Source organism: Mustela putorius, unplaced genomic scaffold (genome assembly GCF_011764305.1).
Source record: "Mustela putorius furo isolate JIRA1106 unplaced genomic scaffold, ASM1176430v1.1 tig00000421_pilon_pilon_pilon, whole genome shotgun sequence".
Classification (NCBI taxonomy): Eukaryota; Metazoa; Chordata; class Mammalia; order Carnivora; family Mustelidae; genus Mustela; species Mustela putorius.
Genome location: NW_025421375.1, coordinates 6,474,053 through 6,491,375, shown reverse-complemented (window position 1 = coordinate 6,491,375; position 17,323 = coordinate 6,474,053). Strand labels below are relative to the sequence as shown.

The 17,323-nt window shown below is 42.4% G+C and overlaps 1 protein-coding gene across 3 annotated transcripts in view; it reads right to left on the bottom strand.

Annotated features, from left to right (window-relative positions):
- ADAMTSL1 (ADAMTS like 1) overlaps positions 1-17,323 on the bottom strand; it is an 899,097-nt gene that overhangs the window by 11,821 nt on the left and 869,953 nt on the right. For all 3 annotated transcript variants that reach the window (XM_013063102.2, XM_004765700.3, XM_004765701.3), the window contains 2 exons: positions 15,550-15,730; positions 12,245-12,452 (listed from right to left, as the gene is read on the bottom strand). In XM_013063102.2, coding sequence (XP_012918556.1) covers positions 12,245-12,452; positions 15,550-15,730 — 389 coding nt within the window. The remainder of the gene's footprint in view (positions 1-12,244; positions 12,453-15,549; positions 15,731-17,323) is intronic.

Sequence of the window (17,323 nt, the reverse complement as noted above, 5' to 3'; positions counted from 1 at the left end):
AGCGTTTGCTTGGTTATTATGGGCTTTTACTCCTCTAGGGTAATTTCAGCCAGTTTCTGGTTGGTTTTTAATGTTTTTATGGGGGAATGGGAACTTAGGGCTACCTAGTACATCTAGTCATTTTGCTAATGTTCCTTGACTACAACTGGAAATTACTCACTGCTGATTTGACTTGTGCCCATTGACACGCTGAAACTGCTCTTCACAGGTTGCCAGTAACTGTCACTCAAGTTTCCTTGAGTACCAGATAATGTTTACCTTTTCTTGTTTGTTCTTTCTGATCCATTTTGATACCTAGATCCTTCTTTCCCTTCTGGAAACTCCTTTGTTACTTTTTGTGAATATATTTTTTTTCTACTCATTAAATTATCTTTTCCCTGCTTCTGTTTCTGCCCATTAATTAGTGTTCCCAAAGGTTCTAGCCTGTGCCTTTCTTCATCTCCTGCTTTCCCTCCTCTACATCCAACTGCTGAGTGAAAATATCTAATTGGATATTACACATATTAAACATGTTCAAAACAATTTCTTACCCAATTCACCCTCTTATTTCTGTTTTCCTACCTAGTTGTTCAGTCCATTTACACATGTGTCCGTTTCCTCCTCCTCTGTGATATCCAAGCACTACTGAAGTCATGGGTCTCATACTTTGATAGAATCTCTTCTATGAGATCTCTCCAGTTCCATTGCTTTCATTGCTTTTAGCACCATTTCTCCAGTAGATTCAGTTTCTTTTCTCCAGTCTTGTCATTTCTCAATACTATGCTGCTAAATATATAATCTTTTAAAAGCCAACCAGGTGGCATTCATAATAAAATCTAAACTCCTCCTAGAGCATACAAGATGACTCATGATCTGGCACCTGTTGTCCAGCCATGTTTCTATTTCAAACGTTCTGGGGCTGTTTTCAGTTTCATTCCTTCATATATGCTTGAATAGAACACATCCCCCACCCAAGACAGGTGCCTCATAAATGTATGTCAGGTTAAAAGAAGAAAGTTGAAGTATTACGTAAAGCCATGATGTTAGAGCTGAGAAAATGGTCTTAGTTTTAGACTTTAAAGAGGTAGGCACATGAAAGAATAGATATTTGCATGACACTATTCTGAAAGGATTTTCTTGTCAGAGACAATTACCATTTTCATTCTCACAGGAGTGGAAGGTGGAGGTTTGAAGGGCATCCATAGCTTGAAGCACATCCCAACTCTATCACCAATAGGAAAATATCAACAGGATTGTGAGATTGTAATACTTCAAGTCTTGCTATTCTTCAAAAGGTGGTCCTTGGACCCATAACACTGGCATCACCTTAAAGCTTTTAGAAATCCAGCATGGATGAACAAAGATAGATCAACACTGTGAGAAACTTCAAAAAGAGATAGAAGTGAAAGAGCTGAAGAACACAGTAAGTAAAACTGATAAATATACTAGAGGGGTTCAACAACACACTAGATGAAGCAGAAGGACCAGTCACTTCAAAAACAGGCAGTGGAACTCATCAGAGGAGCAAAAAGAATGAAATAACTGCGAAGACAGTTACAAGACTTACGGGACAACAGAACGTGAACCAATATTTCCATCACAGAGGATAAAGAAGGAGCAGAGAGAAAAAGGAGAAGAAAACTTACTTTAAGAAATCTAACCTGGGGAAAGAAGAAAGGAACCAGATAATCAGAGCCAGGAAACCCCAAGAATTCCAAAGAAGATGAATCTAAAGAGACCCACACTAAGACCCATTATAATTAATATGTCAAAAGTTAAAGATAAGGAGACTATTAAAAATAGTAAGAAAAAAGACCCCAACAAGCATATCAGGAAACTCTGATAAGACTATCAGCAAATTTATTTAAATTTTTTTTTTTTTTTTTTTTAGCAAAAACATTGACATATACTGTGTCATTGTCTTCTGACCTGCACCTGGCAGAAAGAAAAAACTTCCAACCAGGAATACTCTACCTAGCAAAGTTATTTTTTCAGACAGACAAAAGCTAAAGGAATTCACCATCAATCAGCCTTAAAACAAATGTTAAAAGAGGATATATTTCATAAAAACATCTTCAGTAGCAAAAGAAGAAAAAATATCAAAGGGTTAGCTTCATGCTAAAAACACAGGACACTAATTAGTAACTGAAAACATGAAAGTAAAAACTCACGGGTAAAGGTAAATATACAGAAAAAGTAGTGGGTTGATACTTAAACCTAGATGAAGTGTAAAAGACAAAAGTAGTAAAAATAACTCTAACTGCAATAATTAGTTAAAAATATGTAAAATATCACATGAAAAACAAAATGGGGAGAGAGTAAAAAGAGCTTTAGAATAGAATCAAACTTAAATTGTTATGAACTTAAAGATTGCTATAGATATGCTGCTATATGTACACCTCATGGTAACCACAAAACAAAAGCCTGTGGTGGATACACAAAAAGTAAAGAAATCAAAGCATATCAATAAAGTCATCAAACCACAAAGGAAGAAAGGAAGAGATAGGAACTATAAAAAAGCAGTAAGTATAAACATACCAATTATGTTAAGTGTGAATCTGTTATAAATGCTCTAATTAAAACACAGCATGATTTAATGGACGAAAAAAACCAAGACCCATCTAAATGCTGCCCCTAAGAACCTCACTTCAGAAGCAAAGACACACTGAAAGTGAATGGATGGAAAAAATAATCCATGTACATGGAAACCAAAGGAGAGCACTGGTTGCTGTGCTTAGAGCAGGCAAAACACATTTGAGAACAAAGATTGGCATTACATATCATTTGTAAATACTTACACACCCAACATAGGAATACCTATATATATAAAGCAAATATTAACAGATCTAAAGGAAGAAACTGACAGTAATACAGTAGTGGGGACTTTAACACCCCACTTAACATGAACGGATAAATCATCCATAAAGAAAATCAGTAATGAAACATTTTTAAACAACATTTTTGACCAAATGGACTTGACAGATGTGTGTGTGTGCACTCTGAACTACATGTGAAACATTCTCCACGATAAATCATATACTAGGCCAAGAAAATTCACAAATTTTCTTGGAAAATTTTCTTGGAAATTTTGTGGAAACTTCACAAATATGTAAGGATTAAAGATGTTATTGAACAACTAAGGGGTCAAAGAAGATATTAAAAGAGAATAAAAACTTGGAGACAAATGGAAATGTAACATACCAAAACTTAAGGGATGCCACAAAAATGGTTCAAAGAGGAAATTTCATAGCACTAAATGCCAACCTCGAAAAACAAAAATCTCAAACAACCTAACTTTACATTCAAAGAACAGAAAATGAACAAATGATGCCCAAAGTTAGTAGGTAGAAAGAAATAACAATGAGCAGAGTAGAAACAGAAAAGATTATGAAACTAAAGTTTCGTTCTTTGAAAAAAAAAACCACAAAACCTGACAAACCTTTAGCTAGCATCACCAAAAACTAGAAGACTGAAAATCAGAAATGAAATAGCTGTTACAACTGATAACACAAAAAATATAAAAGATTATGAGACTATTATTATAAAACTTCAACAAATTAGACAACCCAGAAGAAATGAATTTCTACAAACCAAGACTGATTCCTGAAAAAAAGAGAAAAAAACCTGAACAGATTGATTATTAGTTTGATCTCTTTATTAGTAATCAAAACCTCCCAATAAACAAAAGTCCAGGACCAAATAGCTTCATCGGTGAACTCTACCAGACATTCAAAGCAGAAATAATAATCCTTTTCAACCTTTACCTGAAAATCTAAGAGGAATGAATGCTTTCAAACTCATTTTATAAGACCTGCATTACTAACACCAGAAAAGGACACAAGAATCTCTGATGAACATAGATGCCAAAATCCTCAACAAAATATTAGCAAACCAAAAATACACTGAAAAGATCATGCACCACAATCAGTGAGGATTTATTCCAAGGATGTAAGTATGGTTCAACATCTGCAAATCAATTAGTATGGCACACCACATTAACAAAATGAAGGATAAAAGTCCTTCAATAGATGGACTCAATAGATGCAAAAGAAAGTATCCAACAAAAGTCAATATCCCATTTGTGATTTAAAAACTCTCAACAAGGGGCGCCTGGGTGGCTCAGTGGGTTAAGCCACTGCCTTCGGCTCAGGTCATGATCTCAGGGTCCTGGGATCGAGTCCTGCGTCGGGCTCTCTGCTCGGCAGGGAGCCTGCTTCCTCCTCTCTCTCTCTCTCTGCCTGCCTCTATGCCTACTTGTGCTCTCTCTCTGTCAAATAAATAAATGAAATCTTTGGAAAAAAAAAAAACAACTCTCAACAAAGTGGGCAGAAACAACTGGGTGACAGAGGCTGTTTGTCTTAGACTTAGGCATAAGGAGTCTGGCTCATGTCACCTAACAAGCAAACCAATTCTTGTGGAGGCCTTGCTACTCTTCCTACTTAGAGTCACAGTGCAGCAGTGCCTCTTCCTAGGGGGCTGGCCAGATTTGTACCATTATGAGGACCTGCTGTGTATCTTGTTTAAAAGGCATTTAGGAGGGACTTCTACTCTTGATTTGGAAGATGTGGCGTGGGAAGATCCTCCCATGGACACATTGAAACAACAATTACATTTATGCAACTAACTGTGTAAACAACCCGAAGACTGCTTCCACAGCTAGTCATGGAGAGAAGGGCACATCAAAAAGGGTAGGAGAGATCCGAAGGGGCACGTGTACCTGAATGTTTATAGCAGCAATGTCCACAATAGTGAAGCTATGGAAAGAACCTAGATGTCCATCAACAGATGAATGGATAAAGATGTGGTATATATATATATACAATGGAATACTATGAAGCCATCAAAAAAAATGAAATCTTGCCATTTGCAATGATATGGGTGGAACTAGAGGGTACTATGCTGAGCAAAATAAGTCAATCGGAGAAAGACAATTATCATCTCCCTGATTTGAGGAAGTTGAGAGGCAACATGGGGGGTTTGGGGTAGGAAAAGAATAAATGAAACAAGATGGGATCGGGAGGGAGACAAACTATAAAAGACTCAATCTCACAAAACAAACTGAGGGTTGCCAGGGGCAGGGAGCTAGGGAGAGGGTGGTGGGGTTATGGACATTGGGGAAGGTATGTGCTAGGGTGAGTGCTGTGAAGTTTGTAAACCTGGTGATTCATAGGCCTGTACCCCTGGGGCTAATAATACATTATATGTTAATTAAAAAAAGCGTAGGAGGGGCAGTCAGGAACTAAACCCCCAGTGTGACTAACCACAAATGAGAGGGACATCATAAGCATGGAGAAGTGAGAGGGATCAGACCCCACACTAGGTACCCCTGACCCTGGAGACCAGCACTGGATGTATAGTCTGTCTTTGAAAATCAGCAGACTTAGGGACACCTGGGTGGCACAGTAGGCTGGGTCTGCCCTCGGCTCAGGTCGTGATCCTAGTGGCCTGGGATCTAGTCCTGCATCGGGCTCCCTGCTCAGTGGGTAGTTTGCTTCTCCCTCTCCCTCTGCTGCTTCCCTTGCTTGTGCTCTCTGTCAAATTTTTAAAAAAATCTTAAAAACAAATTACCAGGCTTAGCTGTAGGAGAGCAGGAGGGTGATAGAGAACTGAGTCCCTGTCTTTAAAGAGCCAACATGCTAAATAACTGGCCTAAGACAAGCACAGAAGCAGCTGTTTGAAAAGCAACTGTAGTATATTTGAAGTTTATTGACTAATCTTAGAATGTTAATTGACTAATCATAGAATGTGCTGGAGGAGCAGGGATTTGCAGATTTATCTGGGAAAAAAAAAGTGCTATGGGCACCATTTTTCTTGACATCTTTTTTTTTTTTTTTAAGATTTTATTTATTTATTTGACAGAGATCACAAGTAGGCAGAGAGGCAGGCAGAGAGAGAGAGAAAGAGGAGGAAGCAGGCTTCCTGCCAAGCAGAGAGCCCGATGCGGGACTCGATTCCAGGACCCTGAGATCATGACCTGAGCCAAAGGCAGAGGCTGAACCCACTAAGCCACCCAGGCACCCTTTCTTAACATCTTCTAACTGAATGCTTGGGGGATCCAGCTAACAACACCTCATTTACCTTGCTAGCTCTGCATGACCCATCCTGGCATTCTTCTGCACACCCAACATACCGGCCAAGACTGGTATCCCTCTAGAGCAGCTCCTGCCCCATGGCACCTGGCAGGCAACCTTGGCAGGGACTGGTGCAACTCCACAGTGACTCCTACCCTGGGAAGGGGATGGATAAACCCTTCACACCAAGGTACCTGTAGTTTGTGCAGCTGGAGCTCTTAGCTGGCTGCACAGAGAGAAAACTCTGTCCTTTGGTGTGCCTGCAGCTGTGGCAGAGGCTAATTACAGACAGCTGAGTGCCAGCCTACCTATCAAGATGGCCACAGTGCCTGCTGCTGGGTCTCTGAACAGCTTTAACCCTGGCCAGTGCACTTAAAACAGGCAAAGCAGGTCATTGTAGCTGGCTGGCCTCAAGGCCAGTCCCACCCACCAATGTATCTAAAGCAATCACAGCCAGAACAGGAGGGTGCACACAGCCCTTTACCCCTGGAGTAACTGGTTCTGATTACCTGGGGGAATAGTGTTATAGGGGACTACAGTATCTCTTAAGACCAGGAGCTGTAGATGACCTTCTTAATACACAGAAATAAACACAGAGCGTTAGATAAAATGAGACAGGAATAGGTCTTAAATGAAAGCACAAGATAATACCATAGACAAAAATTTTAATGAAACATAATATGGCTGATAATGAGTTTAAAGTAATAGTGGTAAAGAGACTAGACTTGAGAAAAGAGATGAGCTCAGTGAAAATTTCAACAAAAAGACATAAGATAAAAAAAACAAAAACAACCCTCAAGCACTAAAATGAAAAATATGCTAAAGAGAATCAACAGATTAGAAGATGCAGAAGAATGGTTCAGAGATCTGGATAACCAAACTGAAGAGCAAAAATTAAAAAAGTGAGAAAACAGGTTAAGGATCTTCCAAGGAGGAAGGAACAGAAAACTTCCTAGACATCCAAGTCTAGGAAGCAGATCCCCAAATAAGAGGAACCTAAGGAGGTTCACACCAAGACATGCAATAATTAAAATGGCAAAGATGAAAGATAAAGAATCTTAAAAAAAAAAAAAAACCAAACTATTTCATAAAAGGGAAATCTCAAGGCTATCAGCTGATTTTTTTAGCAGAAACTTTGCAGGCCTAAAGAGCATAGCATGACATATTCAAAGTGCTGAATGGAAAAAACATCCACAACAAAGAATACTTGGCAAGGTTATTGCTGAAAATTGAAGGAGAGAATGAGAGTTTTCTAGGCAAAATAAAGAGTTCATCACTAAACCAGCTTTACAAGTAATGTTAAAGGGAATTTTTTAAGTTGGAAGAAGGGGTCATACTAGAAAAACACTTTCCTGGTAAAAATGAATATATAGTAAAGGTAGTAGATAATTACTTAGAAAGCCAGTGTCGAGATTAAAACATGAAAGTAGTAAAATCAGTTACAATTATCTATAAAAATTAATCAAGGGATTCACAAAATAAAAAGATGCAAAATGATATAATATACATAAAATTGGCAGGGAAATAAAAATTTAGGGGCTTTAGGATATGTTTGAACTGAAGTGATCATAAAATTAATATAGACTGTTAAATACCTAGGATGTTATATATGAATTCAATGGTAACTACAAAGTAAAAACCTATAATGTATACACAAAAAATAAAGAGAAAGGAATCTAAGCATATAACACTAAAGAATGCCATCAAACTGTAAGGAAAGGGAGCAGAAGATGAACAGAAAGGAACTAGAAAAACAAAATGGCAATAAGAACATAACTATAAAGTACTCATTAAAGAAATTGAGGAAGACACAAAGAAATGGAAAAATGTTCCATGCTCCTGGATTGGAAGAATAAATATTGTGAAAATGTCTATGCTACCTAAAGCAATCTACACATTTAATGCAATTCCTATCAAAGTACCATCCATCTTTTTCAAAGAAATGGAACAAATAATGCTAAAATTTATATGGAACCAGAAAAGACCTCGAATAGCCAAAGGGATATTGAAAAAGAAAGCCAATGTTGGTGGCATCACAATTCCGGATTTCAAGCTCTATTACAAAGCTGTCATCATCAAGACAGCATGGTACTGGCACAAAAACAGACACATAGATCAATGGAACAGAATAGAGAGCCCAGAAATAGACCCTCAACTCTATGGTCAACTAATCTTTGACAAAGCAGGAAAGAATGTCCAATGGAAAAAAGACAGCCTCTTCAATAAATGGTGCTGGGAAAATTGGACAGCCACATGCAGAAAAATGAAATTGGACCATTTCCTTACACCACACACAAAAGTAGACTCAAAATGGATGAAGGACCTCAATGTGCGAAAGGAATCCATCAAAATCCTTGAGGAGAACACGGGCAGCAACCTCTTCGACCTCTGCCGCAGCAACATCTTCCTAGGAACAACACAAAAGGCAAGGGAAGCAAGGGAAAAAATGAACTATTGGGATTTCATCAAGATCAAAAACTTTTGCACAGCAAAGGAAACAGTTCACAAAATCAAAAGACAACTGACAGAATGGGAGAAGATATTTGCAAACGACATATCAGATAAAGGACTAGTGTCCAGAATCTATAAAGAACTTAGCAAACTCAACACCCAAAGAACAAATAATCCAATCAAGAAATGGGCAGAGGACATGAACAGACATTTCTGCAAAGAAGACATCCAGATGGCCAACAGACACATGAAAAAGTGCTCCATATCACTCGGCATCAGGGAAATACAAATCAAAACCACAATGAGATATCACCTCACACCAGTCAGAATGGCTAAAATCAACAAGTCAGGAAATGACAGATGCTGGCGAGGATGCGGAGAAAGGGGAACCCTCCTACACTGTTGGTGGGAATGCAAGCTGGTGCAGCCACTCTGGAAAACAGCATGGAGGTTCCTCAAAATGTTGAAAATAGAACTGCCCTATGACCCAGCAATTGCACTATTGGGTATTTACCCTAAAGATACAAATGTAGTGATCCAAAGGGGCACATGCACCCGAATGTTTATAGCAGCAATGTCTACAATAGCCAAACTATGGAAAGAACCTAGATGTCCATCAACAGATGAATGGATCAAGAAGATGTGGTATATATACACAATGGAATACTATGCAGCCATCAAAAGAAATGAAATCTTGCCATTTGCGACAACGTGGATGGAACTAGAGCATATCATGCTTAGCGAAATAAGTCAAGCAGAGAAAGACAACTATCATATGATCTCCCTGATATGAGGAAGTGGTGATGCAACATGGAGGCTTAAGTGGGTAGGAGAAGAATAAATGAAACAAGATGGGATTAGGAGGGAGACAAACCATAAGTGACTCTTAATCTCACAAAACAAACTGAGGGTTGCTGGGGGGAGGGGGTTTGGGAGAAGGGGGTGGTATTATGGACATTGGGGAGGGTATGTGTCAATGGAACAGAACAGAGAGCTCAGAATTAGACCCATGCATATATGGTCAATTTATGACAAAGGAGCCATGAATATACAGGGGGAAAGGACAGTCTCTTCAATAAATGGTGCTGGAAAAACTGGGAAAGCCAGATAAAAAAAATGAAATTGAACTACTCTTACATCATAAAGAAAATTGCACTCAAAATGTTAAACTTGAACATAATTTTTGAAATCACAGAAATCCAAGAACACATAGGCAGTAAGCTCTTTGACATCATTCTTGGCAATTGTATGTTGGAATCTGACATGAAAAGCAAAGGCAACATGAGGAAAGTAAACAAGTGGGACTACATCAGCAAAGGAAGCCATCTGCAAAATGAAAAGGCAACCTACTGAATGGCAGAAGATATTTGCAAATCATCTAAGGGGCTACTATCCAAAATATATTGAGCGCTTTTACAACTCAATAACAGAAAACCAAAAAATGCAATTTTAAAAAGGCAGAGGATCTGAATAGATATGTTCCCCAAGAAGATATACAGATGGTCAACAGGTCATGAAAATGTGCTCAAGCTTACTGAGCATCCGTGAAATATAAATCAAAACCACAGTGAGATATCACCTCATACCTGTTAGAACAGCCAGTACCAAAAAGACAAGAAGTAAGTGTTGATGAGGATGGGGAGAAAAGGGAACCATTGTGCACTGTTGGTGAGAAAATAAATTGGTGCAGCCATTATAAGAAACAGTATGTAGGTTCCTCAAAAATTTAAAGTAGAACTACCATATCAACCAGAAATTCTATTTCTGGGTATCTATCAAAAAAAAAAAAGAAAACACTAACTTGAAAGGATACATAGCCCCCATGTTCATTGCAGCATTATTTGCAACAGTCAAGATATAGAACAACATAAGTATCCATCAGTGGATGAATGGATAAAGGAAATATGGCGCGTGCACATGCACACACACACATACACACACAGAATATTATTCAGCCATAAAAATGATCTCTCGCTATTAGTGATGGCATGTATAGACCTTGAGGACATGAAAGTCAAGTAAGACAAAGACAAAGTCAAATACTGTGTAGTTTCATATGTGGAATTTAAACAACCCCTCCCTCCAAACCATAATAAATGCAGAGAATACTGTTGGTTGCCAGAGGTGGGGGTGGGGGTAAGTGAAATATGTGGAGGGGCTGAAACGGTACAAACCTCCAGTGATAAAATAAACATGTCCTGGAGATGGAAGGTACGGCATGGTGACTATAGTTAATATTACTCTCTTGTATATTTTAAAGTTGCTAAGAGTCGATCTTAAAATCTCATCACAGGAAAAAATTTTTTCCTAAGTAGGTATGGTAACAGATGTTAGACTTATTGTGATCATTTGGCAATGTATATAGATATCCAATCATAGGTTATATACCTGAAATTAACCTAATGGGTATATGTCAATTATACCATGATAAAAAAAAATCATTATCCAAGGCTCTGCTCCAGACCTGCCATATCAGAATTTGCATTTCTAACAAGATCCACAAGTGAGTCACATTAAAGCTTGAGACATACTTGTCTAGAAAGATTTAGAAGAAAGAGGATGAGAGTGTTGTTTGAAGGGAAGGAAGGGGGAAGGACTTTTTTTCTCTTTTGGAGGAAGGAATCACTGAGAATGATCAATATAGACAATGTATGTCCCTTTTAGCGACCTCAGTGATATGGTGCAGAAACATCTCTCGTGTGAAGCCAGGTCTGTTCCTAATTGTAATTTTACAAACTGCCAGTAAGCCTTGAGGGTCTAGAAGCTGAGCTGCCTTGGGCAGAATGAAAGCTAGCAGAAGTGGGCTTTTCCAGGTAAGAGAAAGATGATATCCCCCAGGCATCAGAGCAAAAGGGAGCTCATACCTCTTTGATTATGAAGCACATACATTAGGTCACTGGAAATGAGGGGGGGTGTTGGTAAAGGTGCCAAAAAGGAGTCTCATGGCCGAGTGTGTTGGCTGGCCAGCGTTGAGCATTATCCCGGACTCACCTGGGACACAAATGGCCTATGGACTGAAAGTGAATTCTGTGGCCAGATTTCCTCCAAATAACATTTGATCTTCATTAGAGATGGCCACAATGTATTAATTTAATGGGAAGTTCAAGGGCTTGTTTTCCAAAGAATGCACCTCAGGGTGGGTATGGAGAAACATGAACACTGTAATGTATAGATAGCCAGTTCCAACACGTTTTGAGTTGCTGGCTGCCCAAAACATTCAGTCATATTAGTTCATACACATACACAGAGAATTAAGAGTGCTGTGTAGTTTTGGGCCATCCCAGGAGGCCAGGCTCAATGGCTTGTTTCAGCTACCAACCAGTGAGAAACTATGCCTGGCAGAATAAGTTCAGCCCATGAATCAGTCCCAGACTCTGACGGACAACAGTTGTCGCCACACAGCTAGAGGGAAGGGTACTATCTGATTAGCAGGGCAAGCCGCTCTTAGACGCTAAGTAGGTCCCCTGTAGGTTCTGAACACAGACTTTGAAAGAAACGGAGTGTAAGCCATCATGTCACTTCTGCCAAGCACCACACTGGATTGCCTTTTTTTTTTTTTTTTAAATCCCAACAACATTTTAAAACAGATGAGTATGAAAGATGGACACTGGGCAGGTGAATTGATTGACAGATGGGATGTGAAGGGTCTGACATCACAGAGGATGGGGCAGTGGTGGCCTTTTACTTCCTACCGTGGCTGGGTCTGCACCTTTAGACTTATCTTTCAAATAAAATCCTCTTACCTGGCCCCAGCTGGAGAAAGCCCACTCCACGCAGAGCTGCTGGTTGCAGGCCTGGGTGTCTACTGGCCGTTTGGCGAGCTGTGTGCACAGATCATTGGACACAGGGGTGGAGATCCCAGAGGCTTTCAGCTTCTGGCAGGTCACCCGGCGGGTCTGGACACCTCCCCCACAGCTCCGGGTACAGGCCGACCAGGAGGTCACCATCCACCTGGGCAGAGGAAGAGCAAAGGGTCAGGCTTGGGCAGAGGAATGATGCCATATCGTCTCAGAAATGGAGCCTGAACATCTCCTTATTCTCACCACATAGCTACTAATCTTGGGGCATGGCCCTTTTCATGGTACACATGGAGTGAAAGGCTGAAAATGGTCCCCCAAAAGATCTGATGTAGATATCAGATCCCCAGAAGCTGGGACTGATACCATATTCAGACAAACGGACTTTGCAGACTTAGTGAAGGACTTTGAGATGCGATTATCCTACATTCTCTGCCTTCACAAATGTCCTTAGAAGAGGAAGAGAGATTAGAGGAGGAGAAAGTGTGACTACAGAGGCAATGGCTGGTGTGACATGGTCATAAGCCGAGGGATGCCTGGGGCCACTGAAAGTCAGCAAGGCTTGAGGAAGTACCAGGGGTTGCAGCCCAGCCGACGCCTTGATTTTGGACTTCCGGCCTTCCAAACTGTGAGCAATAAATGTCTATTCTTTGTAGCCACCACATTTGTGGTAATTTGCAGCCACAGAAAACAAATACCCTTTGGAAACTGACTGCAAAGCTGCATCTTGAAAGAGTGGTCTGAGCATCACTTGTCTCCCCGGCCCCAAATCCATGAGCCTGCAGAGGGAACGCTCTGGGAAGATAGTCCTGTAGCTTAGTTATGCTGCACTGTGGTTCTGGGACTTCCTGAAGCCAGCCAGGTGTGTGGAGGAAGGGGGACGCGCTCCTAGGGAAGTCAGATCCATACTGTGTCTCTGGCTTTCCCCCGAGTCAGTGTTTCGTCTGCTAGAAATCACTCTCTTTTCTACCTTTCCTTAACCCACGTCTCACTGGATTTTGTTGAATCCCTGGGAAACAGGCTAAGTTCCTTCTGGCTTTGTGCAACAGTTTCCCACCTCCACAAGTCATGGGGCATAGGCCCTACACTTGCTCGCGGGCTGCCTATGGGGAGACTGTCATTACTCAGGATGTTTGGTTCCGGCTACAGTCTGGGCCATCAGAAGTGAGATGGGCCAGGACTGCGGAAATAGCTTTTCTCACAAGGCCCAGCTAGAATTTGGGAAACACACTGAAATCCTCGGTCCAGATACAACCCTGTAGGGGGTCTCTGTGCATGTTTGCACCTAGGGCTAGTTTTCAAAAAGAAGGGGAAAAGGGGACAGTGGGGGGGAGACAGAAAAGAGCATTCTTGGGTTTTAATGCCCGAGACAGAGTTTATCTAAATGAAATGGTAAAACAGCCGCCAGGGTCCAAGCTGGACTTCCCTGCCCTATTCACAGACAACCAGGGCGACCCTTGTTTGTGTTCAGAGAAGGCTGCTGAGGTGCCTGAGAAACGTGGCGGGGAAACCAGTCAAAGATGGACCTGTGGCCACTTTCTGGTCCCATGGCACCACACGTGGCTCCCAGGAGAGGCAAGTAGCAGAGACAGGGAGCCAATTCCTTTTGAATCCGGAGCTGTGACTTATAAAGTTTGGTGGAGCCTCCCTGCTCCATCGGCGCTGGAGAGAGAGGACTATGTGCAGGTCTCCAGTGCACAGGAGCAGAGCCACTTTGGAAGCCGGCACGAGGTGTTGCAAGGCTCCTGGGGGCACTGAAACCCAAGCTGACACAGCCATTGTTTCATTTGCAGGAATAAATGAGGCTGATTGACTCTGACCATCACCACAGCAAATCAAAAGACCCTCGGCAGGTCCAAGACTTCGTCTTCATTTCAAATAGCTTGGCGAGGGCAGTCCTCCAGCCCCTCATATCCCCGGTGAATGTCAGGCCTGCATTTCAATCAACTTTTATTTCCAAATATACATTTCAGCAATTTTTCAGGAGTTGGGGTCGGGGGTGGGGAGGTTTGAGAAAGGAGAGGTATGGCTATGTTACAGTTCAGGAAGGGTATAAAAGGACATTAATCATTCCCATGGAAACCTTCCCGTCAGCAAGTCAAACTGCTGATATTAATGAGCGTGTTTCATATTTCATTGAGTCTCTCCTGGTTTCAGCTGCTCCTTATGACTCAGCTGGCAAAACACAAAGCGGGTGTCTGAGTCGTGTAAGAAAGTCCCCCAGACAGGTAGGAAGGGGGCATCGCGAGGCCCCCCAGGCTCGGGATGCCACGCTGGTGCCAACTCTAAGCCCATTCAGTACCCCTTCAGCTACGGCCAGCAAACTGGGGGTAGGAGGCTCTGTGGGACTCACAGCTTCTCAGAGCTGGAAGAGGCAGAGACAGAGGTGGTTACTCTGGGACCAGAGGCCAGAAGCTCTATCCAACATGGAGGCAAGTACAGAAAATGAAGATGTGTTTTGCCTTAATGCAGGATGCAACCCTTTGAAGAAGAGGGTAACATTTCCTCACCTAGAGTACTGAGTAGCACTGTTTCTGAAGTTTGAAAAAAGGGGAGAGTCTGGGATCAAGGCCAGTAACCCCTCTGCCCTCAGCACCTCAGCTGCAAACACAGTTGTCCTCTTATAGACTAGAGAGCAAATTTTCTTTTTCTTCTCTCTTTTCTCTTTCCTTCCTTCCTTCCTCTTCATTCTCCTTCCTTCCTTCCTTAATCTCTCTCTCTTTCAGATTTATTTATTTGACAGAGAAAGCACAAGCAGGGAGAGCAGCAGGCAGAGCGAAAAGCAGGCTCCCCACTCAGTGGGGAGCCTGATGTAGGGTTTGATCCAGGGACCCCAGGATTACAACCCAAGCTGAAGGCAGAGGCCCAGTGACTGAGCGACGCAGATGCCCCCAGAGAGCAAATTTCTTATTACAGGATGTGAGCGAGCTCTGGCTAGGGCCTGGGATGCTCCTGCTCCCTGAACAGACCCTCTCAGGCACTTGGGGTGCCCCGCGCGGTCCTTAGCCCGCTGAGTGGTGAGAGAACCAGCTGCCGAGGGAGGAGGCCCAACCTGAGGGCTATTTTCCACAGGGTGGGGAGACCTGGCAAGTCGGGACCTGTAGAGAAGCACAGGGCCTTGGGGGGCAGCCATCCTTGCTGACATCCGTGTCTCTCCCTCCGCAGTGCCGGACACAGGCTAGCCGCCGACTTGGCTAACAGGGCCCAGCCTTGGGGTTGGGGAGGCCTGAGCCGGCATGCGGCACACTCACCGAGAAGGGCAGTCTCTCCGGTTGCAGGCGATGGGCTGCACAGCAGGGCGCACTTTCCCCGCACAGTGAGTGGGGCTGACCTCTGTGCTATTCAGGAGACACCTCAGGCGGGGCTGCTGAACGCCCCTGTTACCACAGGAGGCCGAGCAGGTTGCCAGTCTGTCCACAGACCACCAGTAATCTGTCACAGGAGGAGGATCACAGGTGAGAAGAGGACTGCACATTGCCCATGCTCTGTGGGCGCCAGGAGCTCCCGTGAATGACCCTCTGCCCTTCAGTGGGCGCCCTTCCCCGCTTAGGTAGCCAAGTGGCCTGGTGTCCAGGAGCATCAGTGACTTATCCATGAAATGAGTCCCAAACCCCTACTTCGCGAAGTTACTGTGAGGACTGGATGTCATGAAAGCAAAGGGGCTGAGCCTGGTGCCTGGCACAGAGAGTACTTAACCAGTGGCTGGAGTCCTTAGTTTTAAGTAAGATTCCTAAGTACTTTTTCTTCCTAGTGGGTTGCCAGAAAGTGACTTTCTTTTTCAACAAAGAGTTGCAGAAATATCAGAGATACTTTGCAATCGTATTTGTATGTGCACCTTTGAGTTGAACTTGGGAAAAAAAACTTCACCAAAAAACCCCCACAAAAAACCCAGCCTACCCAGAGAGTACTCATTTCCATGAGACGATGACATCAGGAAGAAATTCAGTTTCTGTGGATTTTCTATTTGGGGATCTGGGGCTCACTGGTAGGAAAGCTGTTAAAAATAACTGGGGGCTGGTAAACTGTGAGTGCTTATTTGCAAGGTCGTATATTACAAATCTTGCAGATAGGCACTGGCTTCTGGTTTTCAGCTGAGAATGGCTGGTTGGCAAGAAAAGGGAACATTTACTTTCCTGTCCGGAAAGCCAAATGGCAGGGGAGAATGTTTAAGGGGAAAACCCATTTGCTCAGCAAAATCTCCCTCCTGTGCTACACTGGCACAAAATTCTGTCCCCAGCAGAATCCCCCATTTTAGAATGCATGCAATAGAATTTTGCTTTCCCTCAAAATAGTCCCCAATGGGCCACAGGTAGAAATAGCCTCTGGAAAACCTGAAAGCCTCACTTGGTTTCCATAACCAGACCGAGTTTGGTTTTGTTTCCTACTCTTTAAGGCTCATTCAAACCTTTTCTTGGTGTAGCTAAAGCCAGGCCTCCCCCAAGGGCTTTCTGAACCGCCTGTGTTCCTGGAAGATTAATGCAGGAGCCACAGAAAAGTTACCTATAGAACACTTAGCACATGACTGCAGCGCAAGACCCATGAGCACCATAAGCGGGTCCTGGCAGCAGCTTGACTCTCCAGGAGAGGAGGCAATAACCAAGTAGTTCAGATCCAGAGGTTTTTTTTTTTTTTTTTTTTTTAACCACACTAATGGAGAAAACTTGCATTAGTTTAATAAGCTGCTTTGCACGCATGTGTGGGTGTGCTTGCATGCATATAAGTGTGTGTATGTGTGACTCTAACTAGTTAAACAAGCATAAATGAAACTTCCTGGCTTTGCTATAGCATGGTGCTTCCCTGTCCTCAGTGGCAGCAACAAGCAGCAGCAGAAACACCCATTTGCAAGAGCAGCACAGACTTTTCCAGATTCTGCTGGGACAGAGCCTGTGGCTCTTCTGAAGGACCTCAATGTACAGAGTCCTGGTTCGGCTTGATTTGCATGCTCTAGGAGCCACTGAGATCAGACATCACTTAGTTTTACTAGAGAATTCGATTCTCAGGTAGACTTTCTTCTTCAAGAACTAA